Raw genomic sequence first — 26,462 nt, 5'->3', positions numbered from 1 at the left:
CAAACATTCTCACCAACAACCAACAAAATGGTTTCAAGCGAAATCCAACGCAACGTGGTAGTGAAAATGACAATTGTTTTGTAGCCACTAGCCAACTCCAAGTGTCCCAGCTATCCGGTATGGTCCAATTTTCAGAACTTGGGGATTTACTCAGTCCACATGCACTGTCGGCTCAATCAATTGTAACAGTGAACTGCTACGTGCAAATGCCATCTGTCCTAATCAGCCTTTAGCTCAGCATATGAAGTTTCCCCGCGCATTCTCTGTACCCTTGGAAAATTTGGTTCCACCACACCTATAAGCCTTGGGTTTAATTCTTCAAGTCGTAGAAACCTGTCCTTAGAGCTTTTTCCTTATATATTTTTTCTCTCATTAGAATTAATAATTGAGACCAAAAGCTGTAAACAGATGATATTTTCGCTACCTTTCACTTCTGCAATTTTCACACACGATAAAACAAGTAGAGGCATGTGGACTTGCACAGTTTATGCTTCATTTCCTCTTTTCATGAACCAAGCTACCAAACTAAATAAAAATAATATTAACAGCGGGGATTCCCAGATTAAAAAAAAATGGAGCTAAATATAAGTCAAAATATCTGCAAAGTCCTTTGTTCATTCCCTGGGGAAGTGAAAGCGAGACATTTATCTTGAATAGTATCAAACCTTTAAGAAAAAAATAAAAACCCAAAATGGTTCCCATGGGGCTACAACACGACATTCCAACAAACATCCACATCTCTACTAACTGAGCCTGCACATACAATTTAAAAAAAAAAAAGCAATTTTTCTCACGCCTCTCAAGCAGAGTGTCCATTCTCAAGGGAATTTCTCAATGCGGCTCCTCCGAACCTAAGAAAGGTCATGGCATTGAAACTTGGAGAAATGGAAGACTTCCAGAGTCGGTCATTGTAAGCGCATAGCTTATATAATTAAGTAATAAACTTTGATAAATAAGCAGCAATTTTGACATATTAAGCACGGATATCTACAACCCAAAAAAAGACTTCATGCTTCAGTCGGCCAGCTTCTGTATGGAATGCCCTTTTAAGTCCTGTTCCCTGCTTAACAGGATTACCATTTCTAACCCATGAAATCAAGTCGAGTCTTGAACTGCTCATAACGGCTTTGCAGCTCAGCAAATCTCCCTAATTACATATTTCAACAAAACAAAACTACCCCCTTTGCTCCTTGTTGCCCTCACCAACGAAAGAGTTGGTACAAAGTGATGAACGATTAAGGAAAATAGAAAAATGAACAGTAATGTTTAAGGAAACAGAGAAGAAAATCAATGTCTTTGCCATAGAAGCATCACTCACCTTAGATATTTTCACAAGCTAGACTTCAGTCTGACTGACATAATTACATTCATATTTTCATAACATACACAGGGAATCCTATGGAAATAAATTTTTTACAATAGAGACTTCTAAACTACGAGTGTAGTAATTGTATGCACAGAAGGAGAGAAGCTACAACTACCACTTAGTCCTTGCAGGGTCAACAAGGTTTAAAGCTGCACTAACCACATTAGAATATAGGGGGTGTTGACAACATTAACATCATACTCAGGGCAGTACTCACATGTCCATATCATCAAATATTTCCCCATCTTCCTCGTTACAGAACTCATCTATGAGAAATCCCTCAGCCATCAAGTTACTGCCACAAAAAGAATTTTGTGAAGCCAAAAGGAAATTGTGGCACTTGTTGGGCAAATTCAGGTATTAAAGAAAGTTCAATATGTTAAACCCACCTAAGACAGCAGAATCGGAAGCTCACAACACGTTTTAGCTTTCTATTATAGAAGAAGAAATTGAATGACCATCTGAGAAATTCAGAAACACCCAAGTTATAATTTGAAGTTATATGTCAGCAGTTTTGAGGGATGAAATTTCAAAAACTCACATGGCTCCCCTCTCTAAAAATGGGTCTGCATCAGAGTCCGGATTGTAACTATATATGTCACATTCTGCTAGTTTTACAACCTGCATTATTAGATATCATAAAGCTTCTTCTTTGTACAAACTTGATATTCCAAATTTACTACTTCGCACCACTAGAATCATTTTTCTGAAGTTCACCTCATCCAGAGCCTTGTACAAGCTCTCCAGCAGGGAGACCCCATTTGCCTCAATCCATTCCTACAATTGCGAGAGAAGAAACTTCAAACTGATATTGTTATGATCATAGGTACTGACATATTGAAGCAGATCATAAGGTCATAAAAACTCAAGCTTATGATAAGTCAACGTATCATTCAATGTATAGAAGCACACGTGCAAAATTGCCCAGCAATGACTTTTCTTGAAGTCAAAAAGTAAGCCAACCAGCATACAATAGTTAAGATACACTTAGCATTCAATTTGAGAAGAACAACAAAACAGCTTTAGGATTGGTAGTTGCAATAATTTCAAAAAGAAGATGAAACAAATTAAATTAAATAAGTAGCTGCTGTTGATATACGCATGAACTGTACCACCTGGAGTAACAGATAATCATGCTGTAACAGGTAGCTTGGAACATATGTAATGCGAGAAATGGGAAAGAAAGACAATGAAATGACAAGAAAACCACATCCTCCTGTTTTCTGATAGTCCCATAATAAGCATAGGTACACATTAATGTATCCACATCTGGAGAAAATTCTAATTTACCAATTTCAAAACACGAATATGCAATACCTTTGATGATTCAAACATGTAGGCATCAAATATCTGCTTAAAACTGTCCCAGCTTTCCTCTGTGAAAAAGTGGTGAGCTTTCACCGCACTGGTGAACGACAAAGATATTGGTAATATTGTAATATATAAAAATGAAATAAAGCGACAAAACTATCATACATCAGTTGAAAGCAAATGGGGTAGCCATATATTCAAAGTGGAACAGGACACAAGCCAGCCACGTGAATGAGAAAAAAGTTTTGGGAAATGGAGAGACTTGAACTCTCAGCTCCTCCTAGAGCAACAGTTCTCCGAACCGTCTGTCAAACCTTTTGACAACACTCCCAATGCTGTTAAGAGAGGATTATATAGTGGGTTGCCATATCGCCCAACAAGCTGACAATGGCATTGCCCATAATCCTACTTTTCAGCTTGTTGTGAAATATCATGTGTTTGATACAACATAAAGATACAGAGATACCTGAAGTCATAATCTGGATACATGTGATACAGGGTAAGAACCAGGTATACCAATGTCTTTCGGCTGGAATAAGAATTAAAAAAATTATATATATGGTTAAACAAACATGGAAGACAACATACATTTCCTAAATCTACCAAGGCAATATTCACCACCTGGATCTGCTGCACAGAAATTCGGCCGGTGAAGAAGATTCGGTATCTGAAGATTTTCCAAGATAATCAAGAATCTGGAATGAGAAAGACAAATTGCAGATAATATACTGTTAAAATGGCATAAGATGCTGACAGAAACCAAAAAAAAAAAAAGTAATTAGTAGCAGTATCACAAATGAAAAGGTGAACGTCTCGTAATGAAATTTTTAGAGGCTTGCCTCCTTAAGCATGAAAAGATGGTCACCCAAAATGTAATAGAGTAAAAGAGGCACAGGAAGAATTCAGCAGCACAAACATGAAGGAAACTTAATCGAGGAATAATAGATTTTTTTATAGCATAATTTAAAAGATAAGAGATAATACATTTTTTCCCCCTTTAAATCTTATTTTTCCTTTTTATTAACATAAGATGATTAAATTTTCATAAATGAGTGCTATCAGAGAGGACAAAGAATCATGACAGAAAGAATGAAGTTTCCAAATCAGCAATTTGATAGGAATTGCGAAGCAAAAAAATAAATGTTAAATAAGAAAAACACTAAACAAAAGAGAGAAATGAAGAGAACTTATATGCTCACCCAATCTTAGAAATTTGAATAAAGGTTAGGGAGCCCAAACTATACGCTTAATTTGCAAGAAATTTGTATGTATTTGAATTACCTCATACTCCAAACTGAGAGACAGTTTTTTATCAGTTCCCGTATGTTTGCCTACAAAGACACAAGAAGAAAAAAAAAATTATTTGTCTTCCCCACATAAAGCGAATACTGTATGTGCAAAAAATTCTCATACATCTATACTTACAGGAATAGGCCTCAAGGCATCCTTTAATGGTTCGCTCCCCAAGATTTACATGACTTAAGAAATCATTTATACTGAGGAAATAATTAATCACAGTTTAGAACATGTTGGAGAAGAGAAATCATCTATCAAGTTCCTATTTCAACTATTACAGTTTGACAATACCGATCCAAAGGAGTGTATTCCAAGAACTTCATGTTGACGTATTTCAAACAGATATTTGATTTCAATAAGGTTGGTCCCTATTTGCAGCAACAATCTGTCTAGATATCCTGCAGTTCAACTAAATATATAGATAAATAAAGGCCTGCATTTACAAAAATTTGCAAAGACAGGTACTAACATGATGTAGAATATCTTATTGGAGAATAAATAGATAACTGCAAAGCCTAAAATAGTCTTACCAGTAGTATAAATCCAGATAAAGGTATTGTTCACAGAAATAATGACATTTCACCAATTGAAAAATGTGTCCATCTACAAAAATTGACTTAGAAACTAAAAAGACTGCATATCCAAAATGAAAAGCCATGAAACTCCAATAGAGTGGATAAGCAAATCCCCATATTTTTCATTTTAGTCTTTGTTAGTAGTATTAAGTTGGCAATTTTTTGGAAATGTTATAAGGGGAGGCCAGGAGTCAACAAAATCGCATCTTGGGTTAACATTAGGTTGCTTCTCGAGCCTTGGATCTGAAAACTTGAAACCGATAAATACAAAGCATCAAGGCATTAAAAACATATTTTCACATAAATTCAACAAAAGGAACATATATCAGATTCTCACACCCATTTTATTAAACAGCTTGCATGCATCCGGGGAATACAAACCATACAACAACCCAACGTGGACAAATTCCAGAAAAAAAGGGAGATCCCTTTGAGAAATCAAACCGTTAAAAACGAAGAAGACAGCTCCAACACCCAAAGAAAAAAAATCAACGAAGAAACTTAAGGCACTGAAACTTTTTGGATCCAAATCCAGAACCAAGGATCGTGCACAAATTAGAAACAAAAATCGATCTCAAAGAATTGAAACACTGATTTAGCCCACCCGTTTCAAATCCCGCGGCAAATCCGGGGTTCATAAAGGCATAAATCCAAGTATGGGACTCTCCGCCTTCAAATCCACAAATCCAAAAGCAACTTAACAGTATTACCAAATAAATATGAAAATCCATAGTGCAGATCCGGAAATTAAATTACTCAAAGAACATGAGGTTGAATTTCCGGAAAAATTAAAATATTTGGTCAAGCAAAAAGTAACACGCTTTTTCTTTGATAAAATAAAACAAAAAATCTACACATTTGTCGGGACGAATGGCAGATGAATCATACGATAAAATCAAAAGTAGAAAAAATAAGCATGATAAGAAGAACTAACCCTAGCCTGAGAGAAGCCTGGAGCCCGTGGAATTCCGGAAGTGTTCCAATTGGAGTATCCGTAGGGCTTTCCAAGAAATCGTTTGAGATCTGTAGGAGGTATAGCGACGCGTGGTCGATAATGGTTGGCTGACTGAGGTTGAATTTGAGTATGGTCATTTCTGGCAGGGATGCGTTCGGTGGGATTTTGAGATTAATACACCAATTTCAAAAAAAAAAAAAAAAAAAAGTCTTAGTATTTAGTCATGTATTTTATACATTACTCGTATTATTTATATTTCAATCACATTCTTCATAGCTATATCATATTTTTCATATCTTGATTATATTCAAGATATTTTTCATGCCGAATTACATTTTTTGTTCTATTTTAATACTTAAATTAGATTGTCTATATAAGTCACATTTTTTTATATCTTAATTAATACATAAATCATATTTTTTTAAACCGAAATCACGTTATTCGTATCTTAATATATAAGTTACCTTTTTCATACTTTTATACTTAAATCATATACTTGATATAATATGGATCTTATTATTGGTTGTCTTAGGACTTAAATTAACTTTTTCATATTAATACTTAAGTCATTTTTTTTTTCTACTTGGTATTTTAGGTCACATTTTTCATGGCTAAGTTATATTATCTGTACACTAAATCTAAATCACATTTTTTATACCTTAATATATATGTCACATTTTTATACTAAGGTAACATTATTTGTGCCATAATTAAGTCATATTTTTCATAATTTAGTACCTAATTTTTTTTTAATTTTTTTAGTACTCAACTCATAATTTTATATCTAACTCACATTAATCATATATTTGTATCGATGTCATATTTTTTTTACCTTGATAGTTATGTCATTTATTTTGTAAATAAATCATTTTTTTTATACCTTCATAATACATAGAGCATTTTACTTAAAAATGCTTTAAGAAAACACTTCTAATATAAGATGAGAGTTCACTTGAAAAAATAAGAATCCATTCAACGGTATTTCCAATAAACAAAATATTTAATAAAATTTAAAAAAAATACTTAATAGATGATTTTCTTAAAAATACGATAAAATACTCCTACTAAAAATCCTTTTAAAATTATCTGATATCCTCAGTTCTAATGTTTATAAAGAGAATGGATTCTTTGAGAGCAAAAATCATTGACCCCATGTTCCTTAGTCATTGGCTCTTCAACATATGTATTTGAAAAATTAGGCATTGATGTTCACGAACAAAGACTGATATCTATGAATGAGGTGATAAAGTTCTCTTTCCTCGTGATAAAGCTTCTATTCTATTAATTTCCTCATGGTCTTTCATCTGTTTGAGGGAATGATGGTAAAACTCTAACCATGTATGTAATGCTCAAAACTAAAGATGGTTGAGAAATCTAACTTCGCCAAAATCCAATAGGGTTGAGAAGGAGGATTCACTGGGACCCCAAAATTTGAAGGAGAAGGTAGGCTAACTCCAGTCACTTAAAGAAATTAAGTATCAATTATTTAGTAATGGAATGAATTGAAAAAGAATGAAAGGTTGAGACACCCACTTTCGTATAAGAAGCAAAGTAAAATTAAGACAAGATAAGATGACATGATATAATAGGACTATACAAATTCAAGAAATATTATTCTTTTACGACCAGAAGGCAACAAACGGACCCTTGGTGCAGCATAAATACCAGAGAATGTTCTAGAAGAAGGCAAGTAAAAAGTCAGTATAATTACAAAACAATGGTGACTTGCATTGATTTGTCATTTTAAAAAAAAATTATTTACATGTTAAAAATAATCAAATTTAAGGATGAAAATATTTGACGATGAAGATGAAAGGGAGGAGAATAAAAAAAGGTGAGAAAATAAAAGAGAAAAAAAAATTGGATAAAAATTTGGGATTAAGAGGGGTTTAGAAGTTGAAAAGTACGATAATTTGATCTGAATATTGTTTTATTTTTATTTTTGAAAAAATGGGTCAACGTATGGAGGGATCACGTGGATATGTTGAACAATTCTCAGGCTCTACTGAACAAAGGGCCCCTTTGAGGCAAAACTCAGACTCTCACCCATAATTTAAGTGCTTAATGCTTAGCAGGCTGACTTTCTTAACCTCCTAGTTGGCGACCTGTAGCACCCATGACCAGATATTTGGTAGTCCAACCACCACTGCTTCCACTTTGCTTTAAAACCACCCTACCACATGGAGTTTTTATTTTTTCATTTTTAATTATCTTCCTCTTTGGATTTATTTTTAATTTTAATTTATTCCTTTTTTATTTTGATTTTAATTTTTGTACAAAAGCGTCATCATTTATAGGGAGAAAAACAAGTGCTCTAATAGCAATTTTGATAAAAAAAAATTCATATTTTCCCTTTCCTCTCTCTTTTTGGCACGTCACCTTTTTATTTTTTATAATTATTATTAGGTAAGTAAGTCTCAACAGACCTCCACGTTGGAGGGCCACGCGGGCGCCACTCGACAATTTATGAAATATGATAATGATATTGTGTTTCATCAAGTAAAACGCAGACCTTAAGATTTAACTTTGTTAGCACGTTTTCAAAATAAAAAACCCTTTTGACATTATCAGATTTGTTTCATCAGCATAAAAGACGCATGGGGCTCTTGAGTTTGGTTAGGTGTTGTCATTCCTTACTTTCCACATTTTTGAAAACATTGTCTTTTGATATAAGTATAACTTAAAAAATATATTAATTAAAATAAGAAAAGCAAGAAAGGAAATAAATAAATATTTAAATAATTTTATTTAACAATAAAATTTAGTTACAAGATAATTAGGTTAAAAAAAAGAGAATTAATTAAGATGGAGGGTTGAAAAATGGGAGATCGGAGGGGAGGAAAACGAATCCGAAATGGGAATGGGGGATGTCTACATGGCCGACCATATCATTCCTTCGCTGTAAAGCCATTTCCCCACCCCCTTCTCCCTATCATACTCCCATACGAGGGCAGCGTAATACGCACCCCACCCCCGCCTCTTCTCCGCCGGAACTTCTGACCTCATTTTCCGACGACGTCCCCTCCCTCAAATCCCAACAAAACCCCAAACTAAATCATTAATCCAGGCCCCTTCCCTTTCTCTCTCTCATTCTTCTTCTTCTCTGGTCTCCCATGTCTCCACTCGTGGTGCTTCTGATTCTGCTTCTCTTCAGCTGCTCTCCGTCTTCGTCTGTTCCAATTGGATCTCGTGATATTCTCAGAGCTATTGACATCGACAGCAATACCGGTCCTGATCTTCATGATGCCGCCGTTGATTTGAACACCACCAATTTCGATCAAGTTCTCAGGAACACCCCTGCTACCTACGCAATTGTTGAATTCTTCGCTCACTGGTCAGTCCGATTTCTTGCTTTGGGGTCTTTTGTTTATGCTAATTTGTTGTTTATACGCTTTTTCATGCATGTTGCTGAGGGTTGATATTGTGTTCTCTTGAACAAAATGATTGAGAAATTTATTGGATGAATTAGGTCCATGGAGAAAAAATTGTTGTATGGAGGGGAAATTTGTGTTGACATAGTGAGACATTGAAAGGAATATGTGCTAAATACGTGCTACTGGTTGAAATGCTAAAATTAGTTCCGAAGGAGATTGGATTGGTGAAGATGGAATTTCTTTAGAACATTCTTGTGTTGGCACCACAAACAATAGTCATTGTTCTCTAGATTTTGGGATAGAACAAGTCTGCCTATGAGAAGTTAACTTGAAACTTCATAATGCACACCAGTTACTCAACTACATGTAATTTTAGTTTTGTCGAATAGTTGCAGTCACATGATTTTAATTTTTTTGAATAGTTTGCAGTCATGAAATTTTAGTTTTGTCGAATAGTAGAGAGCCCCAACAAAGGAAACCATTGGAAAAGAGGTTCGTGTCGTCTTCTAAGCTGAGACTGTTTTTCTTGTTGAAGAAATTTGCTTATCTAGAATCCTTGGAACAAATGTATGTTGTCTTAGAGGGAGCCATGGTGGTCAGGGAAATAAACGAGTTGTTAGCCTATATACCCAATATTATTGCCCCTTAGATTAATAATTAAGTACATTTTCAAGAAGTTAAAGCGGGTAACAACTTAGAAGAAGATGGAAAAGAGTTGTTTGAGGAGGTTTAGCTATGTGTAAAGAAGACTAATGAGTGCACAAATAGGGAGGAGTGATTTGAGTCAAGTTTAAGATGTTGGTTGAGGGTGAAACAAGACATGGTTTCCAATGATTATCATAGGATATTACTCTAGATAAAGAGGAATGGTGAAAAAGGATTTGTGTTGCTGATCATAAGAAGATTATCTGAGTTGAGCATAACTTGTTTCATAGAATACATGCTTCACGAATTGATTGGCTATCTGAATGGTTCTGAAAATTAGTTAAACATTTAAGCTAATTTTGGTAATTGAGGGAATTGAGCTCCTTTCCAAGTAGAGAAATAGCAATTAAAAGGACAGAATCTCATTGAGTTTGTCATTTGCAGTGTGCATAACTGCAAATGGATGGTGCATCACCTTATCATCCCACTTTATAAGACAAACTGGAAGTTTAAATGAAGATTGGGCTGGCCTGAAGTCTGTTAGCATTTTTTGAGTTTGTTCACTTCTTAAACCTTATCAGGTTTAGCTTAGGTCTAGAAACTCTCTCTCTATATAGGATTTGGGTTAGGAATTAGGATAACATTCTAGGACCCAACCTAACCCAATGTTGCCTAATATCCAACCATGCAATAGTTTCAGATTGCACTTTGGTTTGCGACCAATTTGTATTCTGGGTGAAAGGACCATGTGATTCAATTTTTGATATTATATTGGTTAGATGCTGTTATTCACGCCAATATTTTATATGTTGTATGAGGGAACATTAATTTTCGTTCTACCATTGATCTTGCAGGTGCCCTGCTTGCAGAAATTATAAGGTATGATATGCTTCGTTTGTACTATGTTGTAATGCAAGGCTTGAGATATTAGGATGCTTGCATATCCTACTTTTATTCATTGCTTGAGGAACAATTGTGCAGCCCCATTATGAAAAGGTGGCAAGGCTTTTCAATGGACCTGATGCAGTGCATCCTGGGATCATATTGATGACAAGGGTGGACTGTGCTTCAAAGGTATTTTCGATATTTTTTCTTGATTATTACTGTGCATCAAGGGTGGTATTCTTGTAGTTATTTCTCAACGGTTTCCCATTTCCTGAACAATAAATATTTTGTTATTTGACCTTTCTAGATTGCTGGTAATATTCCATCTTCCTGTTGCAAGATATATGACATTGTAAAAAATTTAATACCTTTTAGCGTATACAACAAATTTGGGAATTTCTTGATATAGTCTAAAATTTGGTACTCAATATTTAAAATTAACCACAATACATAATTAGAAACTAATTAAGAAATTTGACATAAGCAAGTAAAAGCTATATGGAACATTGACATCAAGCAACTAATAAAAGGGAAACTTGGTAATATTCAATGTAGAAACTGGGGCATGATTTGATTCCAGATCCAAGTCATGGAAAAAAAATATAGTCAAATGTATATTAGAATTTAGGAAGTGAACTGTTATGGACCCTTGCTGTCTATTCAATTAGGGTCTGTTTTTGGGCTTTAGAATCATGGATTTAGTTCTAGGGCTCATTATCATCTCATTGTCTGACATATACTCAATGAAATCTGCATCAATATGGTTGCCTTAAACCATTGGACTCTGGGAAGATTGCCTATCAAGTGTGATGAACATGACATATATTGACATTGCATCCTGCAAATTAGCCATTGGATCCAACTAACTACTTCATTGTCTTCTATTTGCCATTTGGTTGTAACCCTTATTTATGCAGACATCTTTTAGTGACACCTGGAATAATGAAACTCATTTCGTTCAGCCTATTACTATTTGAAAAGTTAAAACCACGGTGATGCTGAAAATGATTCAATTTATATACTAAAATTGTTGTGTATTACATGTCTTGAATGTGAAGGCTTGAATTACCATTCACCATACATGGACCATTAGTTCATAAAGTCTGCCTTTTAACATATCTCATTGATTTGCTTTCCTTATATAACCTTTTCACTGGTTGGTTCTAGCTTCGATCTGCAGTTCCCTCTCTTCTAACATTGCTGCTTTTCTCTTATTGCTCATATTTATTTGACATTTTTTTTTAAATCTAAGAGTATGGCTTGCTGATTAGTCCCTCTTCTTTTCACTTGTTTGGCAGCACAGATAAATACCAGGCTTTGTGATAATTTTTCTGTGGGTCATTATCCTATGCTCCTCTGGGGCAATCCTTCTAAATTTGTATCTGGTAGTTGGGATCCTAAGAAGGACAAGAATGAAATTCGTCTGATAGATGATGGACGAACAGCTGAACGTCTGCTTAATTGGATCAACAAACAAATAGGCAGGTACGGGGTATCTCAATCTATTGCCTACTTTAGTATCACAATAGTAGTGCAACTTACTGCATGTTCTTTCTTTCTCAAGCTTATGTTGATATTGAAATTTGCTTTGTCAATATTGCAAATACAATTCTAAAGGAATTAGGGTAGCATGTGTATTTGAAATTGACGGCTAATTATTAATAAGGGTCATCCATTACTTCTGTAACCTTATGTAGATGTATGTTTCATTGAACTACCTGCTAGTCCTTTGCAGAGGCAAAATGAGAATCATTGAACAAATAATGAGTTAGACAAAAAAATGTGAAGTATTTTGTAGAGACAATATTGTTTAATTTGCATCTGCATCGGTCTTGTTTAGGGTTTTATCTTTTCAAAGGAATGAATGGTTATAAGAGAAGTAACAGATTGACTTGGTCTTGAGATTTGCAAATGACACATTACTGAGGTAGTGAGCAAAATAAATAAGCCTAAGATGTTTTCATGATAATAAAATATTTCGAAGTTTTAGAGTTGTAGAATTTCCAAATCAGCGATTGACTGATGTATGACATGAGAAACAAAAGACTGACTGCTTTATACAGTTCCAAGCTGAAAATCAGCAATTTTAACTCCTTAAATTGATTTATACATTTGAATGCTAGAAGGAGCCCTGTCAACAATACACCTATCTTGGACTTTCTCATTGACCTCTGGTTGTTTAAAGAATTCTTCTATTTATTTCTGCATCAAATTATTAAGCTTCTGAGGACCCTATGCCCATATGAAGTGAGCTTGGTATAATCAAGATAGCCTGAATCTGGAACTCTTTACAGGAAGGATGAAAAAGGGGACAACAAATCAAAATTTAGCTTGAGTTCTGAGAAGGACATGCTAATTTCTGAATATTAAGTTGTTGATTGTTAAAAAAGTTAACGACTTCTCTTTCCATTCCCATGTCTTGTGGAATTTCTAATGATTTCACTTTCTGTTCTGGAGGCCTCTCTAAAATCAGGATTTCACTGCTCCAATTCTTATATACATAGGTAATGAGATACCCCACCTTCCTTTACCAATACACAAGACATCCCTCCTAGAATTGATTTTTCCCATCTCTCACCTTAACCCTAATTTCTTTATTAGAATATGTTTTGACATTATAAATATGAGAAGTCTGTCATGAATCTACCGATGGTAGTCTGTTTGGGGCTGTCATGTGAACTTGGGAACACCAAGTTATAAAATGCAATAGAATTTTATGAGAAGCAAAACCATAATGAATGACAACTGGATTCCCCTTCCTCTTTTGTGATGGTGTTTGAAGTTTCTATCCCATGGCAAATCTTAAAAAGATGGAGTAATATAGCTTTGTGTTTTTATGGGCTTTACGATTTGGGTGATGAATATCTTATTTGTTGAAAGTAGAAGTTAGAAATATATGTTTCATAATATATGTGATTTTGTGAATGTTAGTTGAAATCATGGTCATAGCTACTTCTAATGCTCTTTTAACTTTGCAGCTTTTTTAGCTTGGATGATCAGAAATTTGAAAATGATCACCTTGCATCAAATGCGTCAGATCCTGAACAGGTTTTATATATAACATAGCTCCCATTCTTTATCATTTCTATTATAAATTAAATTTCATTTCTCAATTCAAGATATTTACTTTGTCAATCAATGTATTTTGAAAAGATTGCACGAGCAGTATATGATATTGAAGAGGCAACATCCACTGCCTATGACATCATCTTAGAACAGAAGGTAGACATTTTTCCCAGTCATTTTGTGTTAATTTTTTGCATTTCAGTGTCGATAATTTCCGGTCATCTATTATGTGCATTTTGACAGATGATAAAATCTGAGACTCGGGCTTCACTTATAAAGTTTCTTCAGATTTTGGTGGTTCATCACCCTTCTAGGAGGTCAACACCAACTCTTTTAGTTTGAACCTTTGACCTGCAAAATGTGCTGCTTTGTTCATTAATTAACACATTATTTTTATTAGGTGCCGGAAGGGAAGTGCAGAGGTACTTGTGAACTTTGATGATTTGTGCCCATCAGACATGGGGACTCCCAATAAACAGGAAGCCACCGATGGTAATGGCAAGGGTGCATTAAGGAATTTCCAGATTTGTGGAAAAGAAGTTCCTCGTGGGTATTGGGTGGGTACTCAAAGGTTATTTCTATTTAAAGTAGTGATATCAATTACTGTATAAGCAGGTTTTAAAATATAGTTATTGGGAGTATTTAGTTATATTGGCTGACATGGTTGATTGTTTTTTAATTTAAATACCTATTACCATTTTCCCCAGAATTTTGTTTGAAATTATTTTGTTGATGTTTGTTTTAAAATTATTAACATATTGCTATGCATAAGACAATCACCATCATTACCACCGAATTATTAAGTAGCAAAGCATGCACTTCCAATGTACATACTTGATTTGAGTGTTAAATTTGGATTACTGGTGGATTTAAACTGACCTATATTTGTATCTTACCGGGGCATTAGAAGGCAGTGCTTCCATAATTTGTCCTTGTTGAGAAATTTGATGGACCAAGTCAGTAGTTTAAGTTGAGCTAGATTGCCTTAAGAGTAGAATTTACTACAGAGAGCTACTAATGCTAATGCTTTTGTTGAATGAATTTTACATTACACTTCCCTATATTAAGATCAAACCATAAAAATATGGTTACAGGATTGGTTTCTATAGTTGAACCTCATAATACGCACTGTTCTGCTATGTGTCTATCATGGCTGTACCTTGAACTCACTTGAGTCCAGTTGGATTCAGCTTGGGTTAGCATGTATATAAGTGAAAGCTCAATGGCTTTGTTTGATTTTTTAGAGTGGGTGGGGTCTTCTGGAGTGTCCTGCGTATTTTGTGTACTATTTTTTGAGGCCTACCTTTAGGTGGTCCTTGTATATGTCCTGTGTATTCTGGTGTACCTTTTTCTATTACTACTTACGCATACCTATCTTTATGTATCAAAAAAGAAAAAAAAAGAGTCCAGTTGGATTTCTCATGCATTGAAATGGTATTGTTTATATATAATTCAACATATAGGAAACAAAAAACTGCCATTTGGAATGAAATGTTTAGCCAAAACAGAGCTGAACTTCTATGAAAATAAATAGCAATTGCTATTTTACTATAATTTATAAAACTCAGAGGAAATATCTGTCATCTAATTATTCTTCACAGAAGAATCGGCTATTCTGACTTTAGATATACCTGCTGTTGAAATATTTCATTGTATTGAAGATCTTTTAATTACTCTATCTATAATATATCGTATGATACATCTATGTATATAATGTTTAGGAACTTCCTTGACACCCCAAAATTCTGAACCTTGTGAGAATGAATGCTTTCCTGCTCTTGCCCTCAAACCTACACTTTCATTTGCTCCCATGTTGTGCTTCTAAGGTTTTCATTTTGCTGCTTAACAGATGTTACTGTATAAATGACAACTATCTTTGGGTGTTCTATTGCAGATGTTTTGCCGTGGCAGTAAGAATGAAACTAGGGGCTTTAGGTAATGGTTGTTTTTATTTCTTTATTCCAAGACTGCCTTTGTTACTTTATTCATCACATCTTTAATTTTCATATGGCGGTTATGCCCTACAAAGTGATTTGCATGTATGCATGTACAAAGAGTATATAGAGATATGCTTTTAAAGAAATTGTATCTCTTTTGATTAAATAACCACTGACAAAGAATAGCTAATCCTAGGTTTCACTCTTTTAATGGGGGGTTTTTTATATTATATTTGCCCACCTAGAAAAAAGGACGAAAAAGAACAGAAAAAATAGAACAGCTAATCCTCTGGGCTTTAGGTAATGTGTTTGTACTTTTGCTTACCTTCATACTTGTCATCTTTGATAGAAGGGCACTACTAGTACTAGTCCTGCCATGTGGAGTACCAGGAGGGGTGAATCAGATTCAATTCTAACCTCCATCATTTTTGCATGAAGTTGCTGCTCTAAGACTCAAAGCTGTGGCTTCAGGCTTGATAGCCTGAGACACTTACTATTGGACCAAAGCAATGGCCCCTATATTTTTCAAAAGAATGAAGAAACATGTTTTTTATCTTTGGCCTTTGCTTCATTCTTAGTGTATAGATCATGGATCCCAAACCAAGAAGCATACTCTTAATATCTACCTAAATGTTGTCTTAGTTCTGTGGGCTAGTTATGCACTGGTTTGGTCCATAATGCCATTGACATAGTTGCCTCATTATTACCATTCTGCTAGCCCTGCCTCTTTATTTATTTATTATTATTATTTTCAACCATCTCTACGTGAACACCAATGGCATGGAATTTTTTTTCCTTTTCAAGTCTCCGTTTCTTTCAATATTGTAATAAGCTGGCTATCTAAAGTTTTTCATTTTCTTGTAACCATGGCATCATATACAAGAGTATGAAAATTTGGTGCAGTGGTTTTGTTTAACCCAGTGTTGGTTCCTTTTGCAGCTGTGGACTATGGATTCTATTACATTCACTCTCTGTAAGAATTGAGGATGGAGAGACCCAATTGGCATTTACAGCTATATGTGATTTTATTCACAATTTCTTCATATGTGAAGAGTGTCGCCAACATTTTTATGAGATGTGTTTAAGGTAAAAACAACTGAGAATAAGTTAATTATTTAATTCTCCAAACTTCTTTCATCTAACCATAAATAAATTTAAGTTGCAGTGTTTCCAGTCCTTTCAACAAAACTCGTGACTTCGCCCTTTGGTTGTGGAGTGCACATAACAAAGTGAACGTTAGATTAATCAAAGAAGAAGCATCTCTAGGAACTGGTGATCCCAAATTCCGCAAGATCATTTGGCCTTCAAAGCAGCTTTGCCCTTCTTGTTATTTCTCCCTCAGCAAAAACAACGATGGAACAAGTCAGATCGATTGGAATAGGGATGAGGTGTTCAAGTTCTTGGTTAGTTACTATGGGAAAATGCTTGTGTCACTGTACAAGGACAAGGGTCTTCTAGGAGATGATGGGACTGATAGGGTGAGCCTTGAAGATCTGGCAACCACGACAAATGCAGTTGTGGTGCCTGTAGGAGCTGCATTGGCAATTGCACTTGCCAGCTGTGCATTTGGAGCACTCGCATGCTTTTGGCGGTCACAGCAGAAGAATCGGAAGTATTTACACCAACTACACTCTTTAAAGAACATATGATTTTTTGGGAGGGTTATGAGCTCTTTCAGAAAGGAGAAAAAAAAAACAGAACAAAAAAAGAAATGAAGAAAAAAATTAGGGAAAATGAGAGAGGGAGGGAGATTATTTGTTTGCTAGGAGGTTGACATTATTTGCTTTTCTTCTAAAAAATTTTCAGGCCAAGGAGAAGCTGGAACTAAGGTGGCCAAAAGGACCAAACCTTTCATGGCCATTAAGGTGCACCACCAGGTGATATCATGCTCTGAATAGGAATCCGGATTACTGACTTGCACCAAATGACCGGTCTTGAGGTCCTCATGTACCCTTTCTAAAGGTCTACCTTGTGAAACATTTAACATGGAATGTACAGACCTATATCATAATCTTGATTTTGGAAGAGTTGTCTTTAGATAATTTTGGCAAGACAAGTGTTTTAAAAAGAATTCATCTTTATTTTATTTTATTTATTGTTCCACACCGGCCTGATGTACTTGAAGAAAACTGAAATGAACTGCTATTATTTTGATAGAGAAGATTAAATGTTGTTCAATTTCCTTGTACCTACCGGATATTTTTGCTGCTTGGATAAAATGTCCAAGGGATGGCCAAACATGGATATGTTGAAAACTATTGCCTATCATAGAGCACACCAGTCAGATTGTTATAACCATTGGGCTAATTGTTCATTTCCGATTACCAGTCCTTTGATCAGACACATTCATAGACCTGGTTGCATTGATGGCCTCCCGTGGAATTCTGAGGTTAACACCAATTTTTCTAGCAATACTTATTCACATAAGCGGTTTTGAATCAATGGAATAACCAGATAATGGACGCCAAATTTGTGTAAAATTTCTGATTGGGATAATTATTACGAGTATACAAATTCTAAATGAATGCACCTCTGTGGTTCCTGGGTTGGAAAACTGGGTGATGATTAGTCAGTAACTTTGAGTCTGAGACTGGACGCTCCATATTGCTGCCTTTATAGCGGCGCTCTATTTGGTTTGATATAAGAATGAATAGGAGTCATCAACAGCCTGTTCCCTGGGATGCATAGGAATGTAGCATTGAAATTTTTTTCACATTCTGGGTCCCTCACATTTTAGTACTCTCTTTTAAGACTACAGCTAACATCTTTACTGAATCGCTGGTTCCTTCTACAGCATTCTTTTGTACATTATTCTCATTAATGAAAAGTCATAATGCTGATAAAATACAAAAAAAAATTGGAAGGAATACTTGGGAATGAATGCCAAACAGGCATTTTCAGTAAAAGGTATATGGATAATATTTCCTTTGCTTGCTTGCTTGTATTGTTCTTTAGTAATAACTATTCATATACACATGGACTGTACAGAGTTTCACATAATGAGCAGCAACTGAACCACTTGAATCATAAAACCCACAACTCAATTGAAACTTGACCAACATCCATCTACATGGGAGTGTTGCTTGTTGATTGTAGAGATGACAAAAGGTACATCTTTTTCTTTGGAAAACAATAATCCTTCCATCATTCTCCAGAAGTATCTTCACTTTCCAAATTTCCTTTCCTGATGAAATAATTGATCACTGGTGTTGGGAACTGTATGTGAAAAATTAAGCGGAAATACAAGATCAGCGTAAAGACTAGCAGACGTTGTTCATTTAAGCCAACATTTAAATTCTATCCATGAAATGAATTTGTCAAGGCTGCTTTATACCGATTTCAGGGAACATGGATGATGTGGGTCTGAGGCTGCAGGGCTGGCTGCTCGGTTTCTTCATCGGTTGAAGCATATGGAGTAGGAGGGTCCTAAGTGTCAGGGGAAAAAATAATGAAATAACTAACTGAAGTTGTTTGGAAGAATTTTTTAACTAGAGAAAAAATAAGAAGGGTTAATGGGAACCCACCTGTTGGCGCGGGCGTCGCTGGATAGCAGTGACCGCTCTCAGCATGATGTAGATTGGCAGAATAATCCCAGCAGTTCGCAATAGTACCAACTGTCAAAGTAGAAAGGTTAAATCTCCATTTTGCAAGTTCAAGCTTCAAACTGTCGTATACCAAATGAAAATAGTAAGCAAGTTTATCTCACCATGAATAATGGGAAAGTATACTCCTCGGCTCCATTAATCATGACAGGTAGAGTATGCCGCAAAATCAGAAGAACCATGAACTGCATGATGAAAGAAATGAGGATAAAAAACTTGCTGTAATCAGAAATTCATCTCCTCTGCCTAGTTAAATATATGCATGTGTGCGTGTCCTTGTGTTTCTGTCTCTGTTAATCTCTTTATATTTCCAATCCCTGTCTCATTCTCAACCTACCAAGTTGTTCATTCCCTCAATGTAACTGGTAGAGATTAATGTATTTGATTGCTTATGATGGTAAACACCAATAGGATACATGGAGGTTCCTTACCTTCTATACATGAATGTTATCCAAAGCTATTTTTTTTCTCCTTACAGTGTATTCCAATTTTTTCACATAAGCTAAAGTTCAACTAGAAAGTTTCAAACTCTTATCTAGATACAGTTCAAAGTTGGCACAGAGAGAGAGAGAGAGAGAGGAGATTACAATGATGGCAACTGAACGACAACACATCATGCTTCTTGAAGTAGAAGTTGTAAACTCATTGTAATCAGGATCCAGGAAATTACGGTCTGTAGAAACCATTGCTATAAACCGGGGATTATTCAACTCTCCCCTGGAAATCTCCCAATTTCCCCTAATAAAGATCATGGAAGCACATTTTTAAGTTCTATTGGAAAAATAAATAAATAAATAAATAACTAAACGAATAAATGAAAACCAACATGAAGGTCCCAGATTAGTAACAGTGAAAATATAGACCAAAGAAATGTTTGATCAAAAGTACCTCAAATTTATTGGAATACCCCGAAATTGAAACAGTGGAGGTGGTGCTGTATAACCTGGCTTGAATTGCTGAAATTCACACATTTACACCAAATAAGCCAATAAACAGCTAACTTCTGATTTGATAGGGATACAACATCACTAAATTTCAAAGTATAGAGCCTAAAATGGTTACAGATACATTTTTGAGAGTTCATGATAAAATAGATTGGTTACAGATACATTTTTGAGAGTTCATGATAAAATAGATTTATTACATAGAACAGAAAGAAAATTAAACAGATAAGAAATGGAACGAAGAAGAGAATAATCCACCTGCTGGCATATCTCACACATGGTGTTGCCCTTCTCATTACACCACCTCTGTACACAACTGCGGTGAGCATACTGCAAAAATTAAGAAGAGCACGTCTTTACTCAATATATTTCTTAGTAATTGAATGAATAAGATAAGTATTTATTACACAGAAACATTTAAATAACCCCAGGAGTATAGATGCAATCCCATTTTCAAATAACCTGATGAACAGAACATCATTTGGTTTTTTCATTGCAGGTTTTCACACACACCGTATTCAAATCAAGAAATATTTTCATGGTTAGCCCCTAAAAACAACTGGATTGAAGAGTAGAGAAGTAAAATGATCCATCCACTAATATTAATGTCTTCATGTACACCATGTGTAAAAGACCAAAAAGTAGAAGACTTAGGCACTATTTTGGAAATTAAAACATTTGCCTGAGGATTCAAACTAGTTTTGATAGATCATGTTTATAGGTCTAACAAACAGAAAGTCTCCATTTGTCTGAACATGAAATGAGGAGGCCATCAATGCCATTAAATGCGGTGTACACTTGTTTATATGATGCTTATGATTTCAGTGAGTTAATATTTGAGCATCACATACTATGAAGTGAATTAGATATGGACAGCAGGGCTACTTTCCAACCTGTGGGAAACCCAGTCCATCAAATTGGAGCACTACAGAATTCATTATCTGCAGAAGAATTTGTAACATGAAAACAAGAATGGCAATAGTTTTCTAAAGAAATTTCTTGGCAAAATTGAATGAAGCCGAAGGCTTTTACTTGAGCCCATTAAGATGAAAATAATGAAACCAATAAAATTAAATGATCTGCATTCTGCAGCAATATTTCTTACACTCTAATCATCAAAGAAAGGAGGAGTAACCAAAAGCAGGGTTTATCTTACACTCATCAAGGTAACGACGTTTCACAACACAGACAAACTAGGTGTGGCATAAAATACTAAATTCCTAGAAGACAAGACAACAATGTAGTCAAATTGGAAACTTGACCCTCATAGATTATGTAGACAAGCTAAAAAGAAAAATCATCAGTTCTTGGACTTTTAAAATACAAATTTAACTAATATAAATTTCAAAACTAATAATTTAATGAATAAAGACACAACAATAAATAATTTGGAGCACAACTAACCTTCAAGCTACCACAGCAGGAGCAGGGTGTCTCCATATTTGAATCTTCATCCTCATCCTGGCATATCCTGCATTCCACCAGTTTCCTTGGAGATGACCCATGTTTGAAATCCATCTTATGCGACTTGCAATCAACCTTTGTATCAGCAATTGCTGAGACTGAGGCTTGCATTAACCGGTTTCTGCTTTCGATAGCAGCTTCAAGGGTAGACTCGGTAAGCAAACGATCCACAAGCAATACAAAATGATCCCCCATCTAACCAAAATACAATTCCACTATAATTGTAGGAAATAAACTAAACCAGATCCTAGGAATCCCTTACCAATTCCTTCTCCTTCACCAGAAATCCTGAAAACCAAAACCCATTACAGTCAAAACAAATCAAGGTATTTGATAAAATGTAGCAATTGAAGAGACAGCTTTTTACTCAAAACCTTCATTGAATCTGCAACCAAAACAAGGAAACCGAACAGCAAAATGCATGTAACAGAATATCCAATTAGAGGGAAACTATGAGCTGAAAACAAAGAGGAAAAGAAAATGAAAGCAAAAATTTCAATCTTATGTTCTAGTTGTTCTGGTCTCAAAAAACTTAAATCTCACCCGAACTGAGCAACATACTTATAATAGGTTCAGTCGAGAGGTTTTTGTAAGTTTTTTTCACTTTCTTTCCTACCTTTTCTCGGCAAACAATCACCAGAAAATTGTGTTTTCTTTAGTGAAACAGTGCAGGGGAAATATTAAAACCCCAAGCAAAACAAATTCACAAAGTTAAAACAACACTTGTATATAAAATTTTTTACTTGGGCAATCATTAAAAGCCCAAGCAAATAGAAGGAGCAACACAAATTCACAAGTTATATAAAAGATATTTTTTTGGGCAAACATTAAAAGCCCAAGCAAACAGAAGGGGCAAGACAAATTCTCAAGTTAAAACAACAGTTATACATCTTAATACCAGAAACGAGTCGAGTACATGAAGTTTATTACCAATGAAAGCACTATTGAAGAGACGTCCAAGAGCCACAACAAAAACCCAAAAAGGTGAGAGCACGAAAGTTTGAAAAACGAAACAGGGAAGGGGAAAAAAAGAAAAGAAAAGAAAAGTAGGTGTCCTTTACCAAACAGAAAAGGAGTTGATGCAATCAGAAAGCATGAAAGAAACCCAGTTAAGAAAAAGCGAAATAAGTATCATGTCCAAACAAGAAAGATTGAAGAGTGGCCAGAAAAGGAAACACAGAGAAAAGAGAAAGTGAAACAAACCCAGATGTCAAAAAAGGAATCCAAGGCCTTAAAACACAGAAAACACATCAATCAACATAGGAAAGATGCTGTGGCAATCAAATAGAAATAGTTATAGGAAGGAAAGAAAGAAAGAAAGAAAGAAGGAGAAGAAGAAAGAAGAGACTTACAAAAAGGGGATCGTATAACTTGAAGCTAAGAAAACTTTCTGTGCCTGCAACACTCTCCCTACGTGGGTTTTGGAATGAAGCAAGAGATTGAGTGTTGCTCTTATCGGGACTCGGATGACAGGCCAAAAAACACTTCAAGAACAATAACCCAAATCATTTTATGCCCCTATAATTCATTCATCTTCTCTTCTTCCACTATACATATATATATATACACACACACCAAATTTGAATCCATTTTAATGTTCTGTTTTCCAAGTTCTACTCTCCAACAATTTTAAAACACAAATTTGGATATTACTGTTTTCAGAAATTATTCTTAAAATTTCTCAAAAATTGATTATTTTATTATTTTACCAAATATAAAACATGTCCATGTTTTAAAAATACAACTACTTTATCAATCAGAGAAGAAAACTCAAAAACACTTACAATGGTATTTAATCATAATAGTAAAATAATTATTAAGAAAGATTTTATACACCTACAAATCTATGGTCACAATGGGACCAATGATGATGCATGCTTCTCCCACCCTTTTTATTTTTTTTACTAGATTTTTTAATATTATAATTTCACTTAATTTCTTAATGAATAAAATAAAAATAAAACAAAAAATATTTGGTAGAATGGGACTGAAAATCCATCATTACTGTTTGTGGCAAATGGGTGAGACCCTTCTCCTTACCATTACCACTAAAATGTTCTTCCATGATACTAAAATAAATTAAGTGCCCTTTCAATTGATATCATGATGAAGTCATTTTCTTAATCGAACATTTATTAGCAATAAGTTGAGTTTTATAAGGCATGGCTTGGGAGACTGGAAATCGTAGGACATTATTATTATTGTTATCATCATTGTGAGATATTGGAATATGGAAAGAGAGGAAGAGGGTGACTATAATTTAAATCTTCCATTATTGTGTTTGAAGAGGCGTGAGGAGATGACCAATTGGATTTCCGGAGTGGTGATTGAGCCCCTATCTCATCACATATGGGCCCCTTCTTAATTAAAAATAAAACTTATACATTCATCTCTTCTCTATTTTCTTTTTTGTTTCAATCAGTAAACCTTTAATTTAATCTCTGCCTTGCTATTGCCGGGAAGCTTTAACTTGTGAGACTTTAGCAACAAATTTCTTTTAGAAAAATAATACAAATATTTAATTATTTCATATGGGTATAATATTCAAATTATAAAATCCTTTTATTATGTTAAAAAAAATTTACCTTAACGACATTTTTAATCTGGGTCAGAGCTAAAAATAGGATTTAGAGGAGATAAAATAAAAAAAAAATTACAATAAAAAGTGATATTTAACTCACTAATAATATATTTTTTCTTCAACAGTCGTAGTTTTGTTTGATAAATTTTTTACTTTTCCTAAGACATGTGCTCGGGTTTTTTTAACAAGAAATTAAAGTAATTGATATCTATTAAATTGTTGGTTTTGACTATTAAATATATATAATAAAATCTAAATCGTTGAATGGAAATGAAAATGAGTTATGACTATACCAGTGAATTCAACTAAGATGCAAAATTACGTATTCTTACATGCATATTGCATACCACCTAATTCGATTTTACAAATAATTTTCTCGACAAGGTTTGAAATTTGGATTGAAGGATCTCCGAAAAGATCAAATTTGACCGTTGACTCTGGTAGAAGCTGTAAATGGGTGCCAAGTGTGAGGTCATATATGGCTCAAGTTGGTGAAGTTCGCTCCAAGGGCCCCACCTGTAGCCCTTGTTAGCTTACGTGGTTGGCATACAACTACATCTTCCCAATGATACAAAGTCCACTTCATGGTTCGGTTGGCAACCGTCCCAAAACAAAACCACGAATCATCGCTCATGTCTCATGCATCAAGTCACCATCATCGTCCCCAGTCATCTAATATTATTTCGTTGATTCTGATTCTTTCCTTTTTTTAATCTCTCCACGCATAGAAAAGCGATGAACATGGATATTTCATATTTGTTTGGTCATCTAATTCATCTGAGCATATCTGAGTAGTTTGTACATGTGACCATTTTTTAAGGAGGTCAAACCATATCTGCAGCCATTGATGGGCCAATAAATCTCATACAATATTGAAATCTCATTTGTATTTTCAGGGAAGAGGGTCATGGGAGGGATCATCTAATTAAGAAAACCGAGGTGTGGTTGAACCATTTTAGAGTTGATTTGATGAGAAATGAGTCTGATTGGTTAGGTTTATAAGGGAAATGGGGTTTAGATTAATAGGTATAAGATTCACGTGGACGAAGGATGATAGGTGCATGGCCCGTAATCGAGGTGGGTAGGTGGGCTGCTGATCATCCAATCGCTTTAGTTAATTTGATAGTGATTAATTAATTATTTTGAAAAATTAAGCTTGTAATACTAATAGTCTAATACGTACCCAATTTTGTTATTTGGTTATGAGATCAATGGCCCAGATTAATTTGCAAGCAATTGCATGGTGGGTTACCTATCTACGGCTGTGATTCCATCTATATCTTTTTTCATGATTATTGCAAATTAATTTTTATTACGTTTCCCACAGAGCATTTTTCTACCTAAAAAATTAATCAGGTATATAGAGAAAGAGTGTTGGGGCGTCCCATGTATGTGTTTTACCTATTATGGGCCAATAAACTGTGATAACTTTGGAAATACTTCTTAGAAATGAAATTGACTAATAAAAAAAAATCATAAAATATTAAAATTGAATGACATTTGCTTAATTTTTTTTGATTTATTGTAAAAAAAAAGTGATTATCCCATGTGTTATTGTATGACTTTTATATGTCTATTTGCAAACTGTTTTTGAGAACAATTTTTTGTTATTTAAGATAAACAACACAGAAAACATATTTGATAACTAAAAACTATTTTTTGTTTTTTATTTTTAAGAATAGAAAATAATGTGTTTTTACATAATACTTTTTAGTTGTTTTTTTTATTGTTTTCACTTATTTTCTAATGATTGTTTTAAAAAATAATTATATAAATATGTAGAATGATAAAAATAAAACATTAGATGTAAAAATTAGTTTTAAAACATATTTAAAAATATTTTAGGTTTTCAAACATATTTTTATTTTATAAAAATTAGACAACAATTTTCAAAAATTATTCTTAAAAACTTTTTTTCATAATTATTTCAAAAACAGTTACTAAACATATCCTTAATAATTCAAATAGTTCTTATCAATAGTCACTTTGGACTAGTATGCAACAAATTAACATACAGACCAAAACCAAATGTTAGGAGCTAATTGAAGATCTTTCCTCTAACCTATCATGAATCATTTGCCCATTTTTTTGGTAATCAATAGGAATATAAACGACAACATAAAACCATGCTGATAAAAGATTCCCAGGTCCATTTGGATGCTCCTACTCCACTATCATTTCTGCCTAACTATGTATAATGGAAAAAAAAACATAAATCGGACATAAAGCAGCATATGAAGGTAGAACACTTGTTGATTTTTGCCATGCATGATTGAAGAAGAGACAAAGTGAAAAAGTTGCTTGTAGAAATCCAACAATATTATCATATATCTACATCAGTTAATCAACCAGCGTACTTCCGTCGTATCCCCTTTCCTTCATCCTATCACGATAATGTGTATTTATTTAGTATATTATATGGCCACATATGTCGGGATCTTTGGGAGCTTAGCATCATATT

General features: G+C 34.4%; 3 protein-coding genes across 16 annotated transcripts; 1 reads left to right on the top strand and 2 right to left on the bottom strand.

Moving 5' to 3' along the window:
• Positions 1–1,265: 1,265 nt before the first annotated feature.
• LOC100252568 (uncharacterized) lies at positions 1,266–5,642 on the bottom strand. 3 transcript variants are annotated; one of them, XM_010661445.3, is made up of 12 exons: positions 5,483–5,633; positions 4,504–4,576; positions 4,265–4,382; positions 4,103–4,173; positions 3,959–4,008; positions 3,299–3,372; positions 3,144–3,206; positions 2,684–2,771; positions 2,084–2,143; positions 1,908–1,987; positions 1,756–1,827; positions 1,266–1,661 (listed from the first exon to the last, which is right to left on the bottom strand). In XM_010661445.3, the coding sequence occupies exons 3-12, from the start codon at positions 4,294–4,296 to the stop codon at positions 1,580–1,582; spliced, it is 672 nt and encodes a 223-aa protein (XP_010659747.1). In that variant the 5' UTR covers positions 4,297–4,382; positions 4,504–4,576; positions 5,483–5,633; the 3' UTR covers positions 1,266–1,579. The 3 variants fall into 3 exon arrangements, with proteins under 3 accessions (XP_010659747.1, XP_002284050.1, XP_010659708.1); XM_002284014.5 differs by lacking the exon at positions 4,504–4,576 and having other exon boundaries at positions 5,483–5,642; XM_010661406.3 differs by lacking the exon at positions 4,504–4,576 and having other exon boundaries at positions 4,265–4,371; positions 5,483–5,642.
• A 2,653-nt stretch (positions 5,643–8,295) lies between these two features.
• LOC100257705 (sulfhydryl oxidase 2) lies at positions 8,296–17,588 on the top strand. 4 transcript variants are annotated; one of them, XM_002284003.5, is made up of 12 exons: positions 8,296–8,837; positions 10,377–10,401; positions 10,504–10,596; positions 11,711–11,892; positions 13,386–13,455; positions 13,561–13,629; positions 13,717–13,790; positions 13,874–14,030; positions 15,368–15,408; positions 16,350–16,496; positions 16,576–17,022; positions 17,217–17,588. In XM_002284003.5, exons 1-12 carry the CDS (start codon positions 8,617–8,619, stop codon positions 17,236–17,238), a joined length of 1,548 nt encoding a protein of 515 aa, XP_002284039.1. In that variant the 5' UTR covers positions 8,296–8,616; the 3' UTR covers positions 17,239–17,588. The 4 variants fall into 4 exon arrangements, with proteins under 4 accessions (XP_002284039.1, XP_010659853.1, XP_010659818.1 ...); XM_010661551.3 differs by having other exon boundaries at positions 16,570–17,022; XM_010661516.3 differs by having other exon boundaries at positions 16,576–17,588.
• A 716-nt stretch (positions 17,589–18,304) lies between these two features.
• LOC100259487 (uncharacterized) lies at positions 18,305–23,000 on the bottom strand. 9 transcript variants are annotated; one of them, XM_010662001.3, is made up of 10 exons: positions 22,773–23,000; positions 21,683–21,708; positions 21,361–21,557; positions 20,215–20,286; positions 19,901–19,968; positions 19,600–19,750; positions 19,117–19,197; positions 18,935–19,024; positions 18,745–18,836; positions 18,305–18,626 (listed from the first exon to the last, which is right to left on the bottom strand). In XM_010662001.3, exons 3-9 carry the CDS (start codon positions 21,529–21,531, stop codon positions 18,750–18,752), a joined length of 720 nt encoding a protein of 239 aa, XP_010660303.1. In that variant the 5' UTR covers positions 21,532–21,557; positions 21,683–21,708; positions 22,773–23,000; the 3' UTR covers positions 18,305–18,626; positions 18,745–18,749. The 9 variants fall into 9 exon arrangements, with proteins under 9 accessions (XP_010660303.1, XP_010660385.1, XP_010659955.1 ...); XM_010662083.3 differs by lacking the exon at positions 22,773–23,000 and adding an exon at positions 22,624–22,702; XM_010661653.3 differs by lacking the exon at positions 22,773–23,000 and adding an exon at positions 22,482–22,612.
• Between the last annotated feature and the right edge of the window lie 3,462 nt (positions 23,001–26,462).

The sequence above is a fragment of the Vitis vinifera genome, chromosome 1, assembly GCF_030704535.1.
Source record: "Vitis vinifera cultivar Pinot Noir 40024 chromosome 1, ASM3070453v1".
NCBI lineage: Eukaryota > Viridiplantae > Streptophyta > Magnoliopsida > Vitales > Vitaceae > Vitis > Vitis vinifera.
Note: the sequence above shows the minus strand (reverse complement) of the source record. Positions and strands in the feature narration are given on the sequence as shown.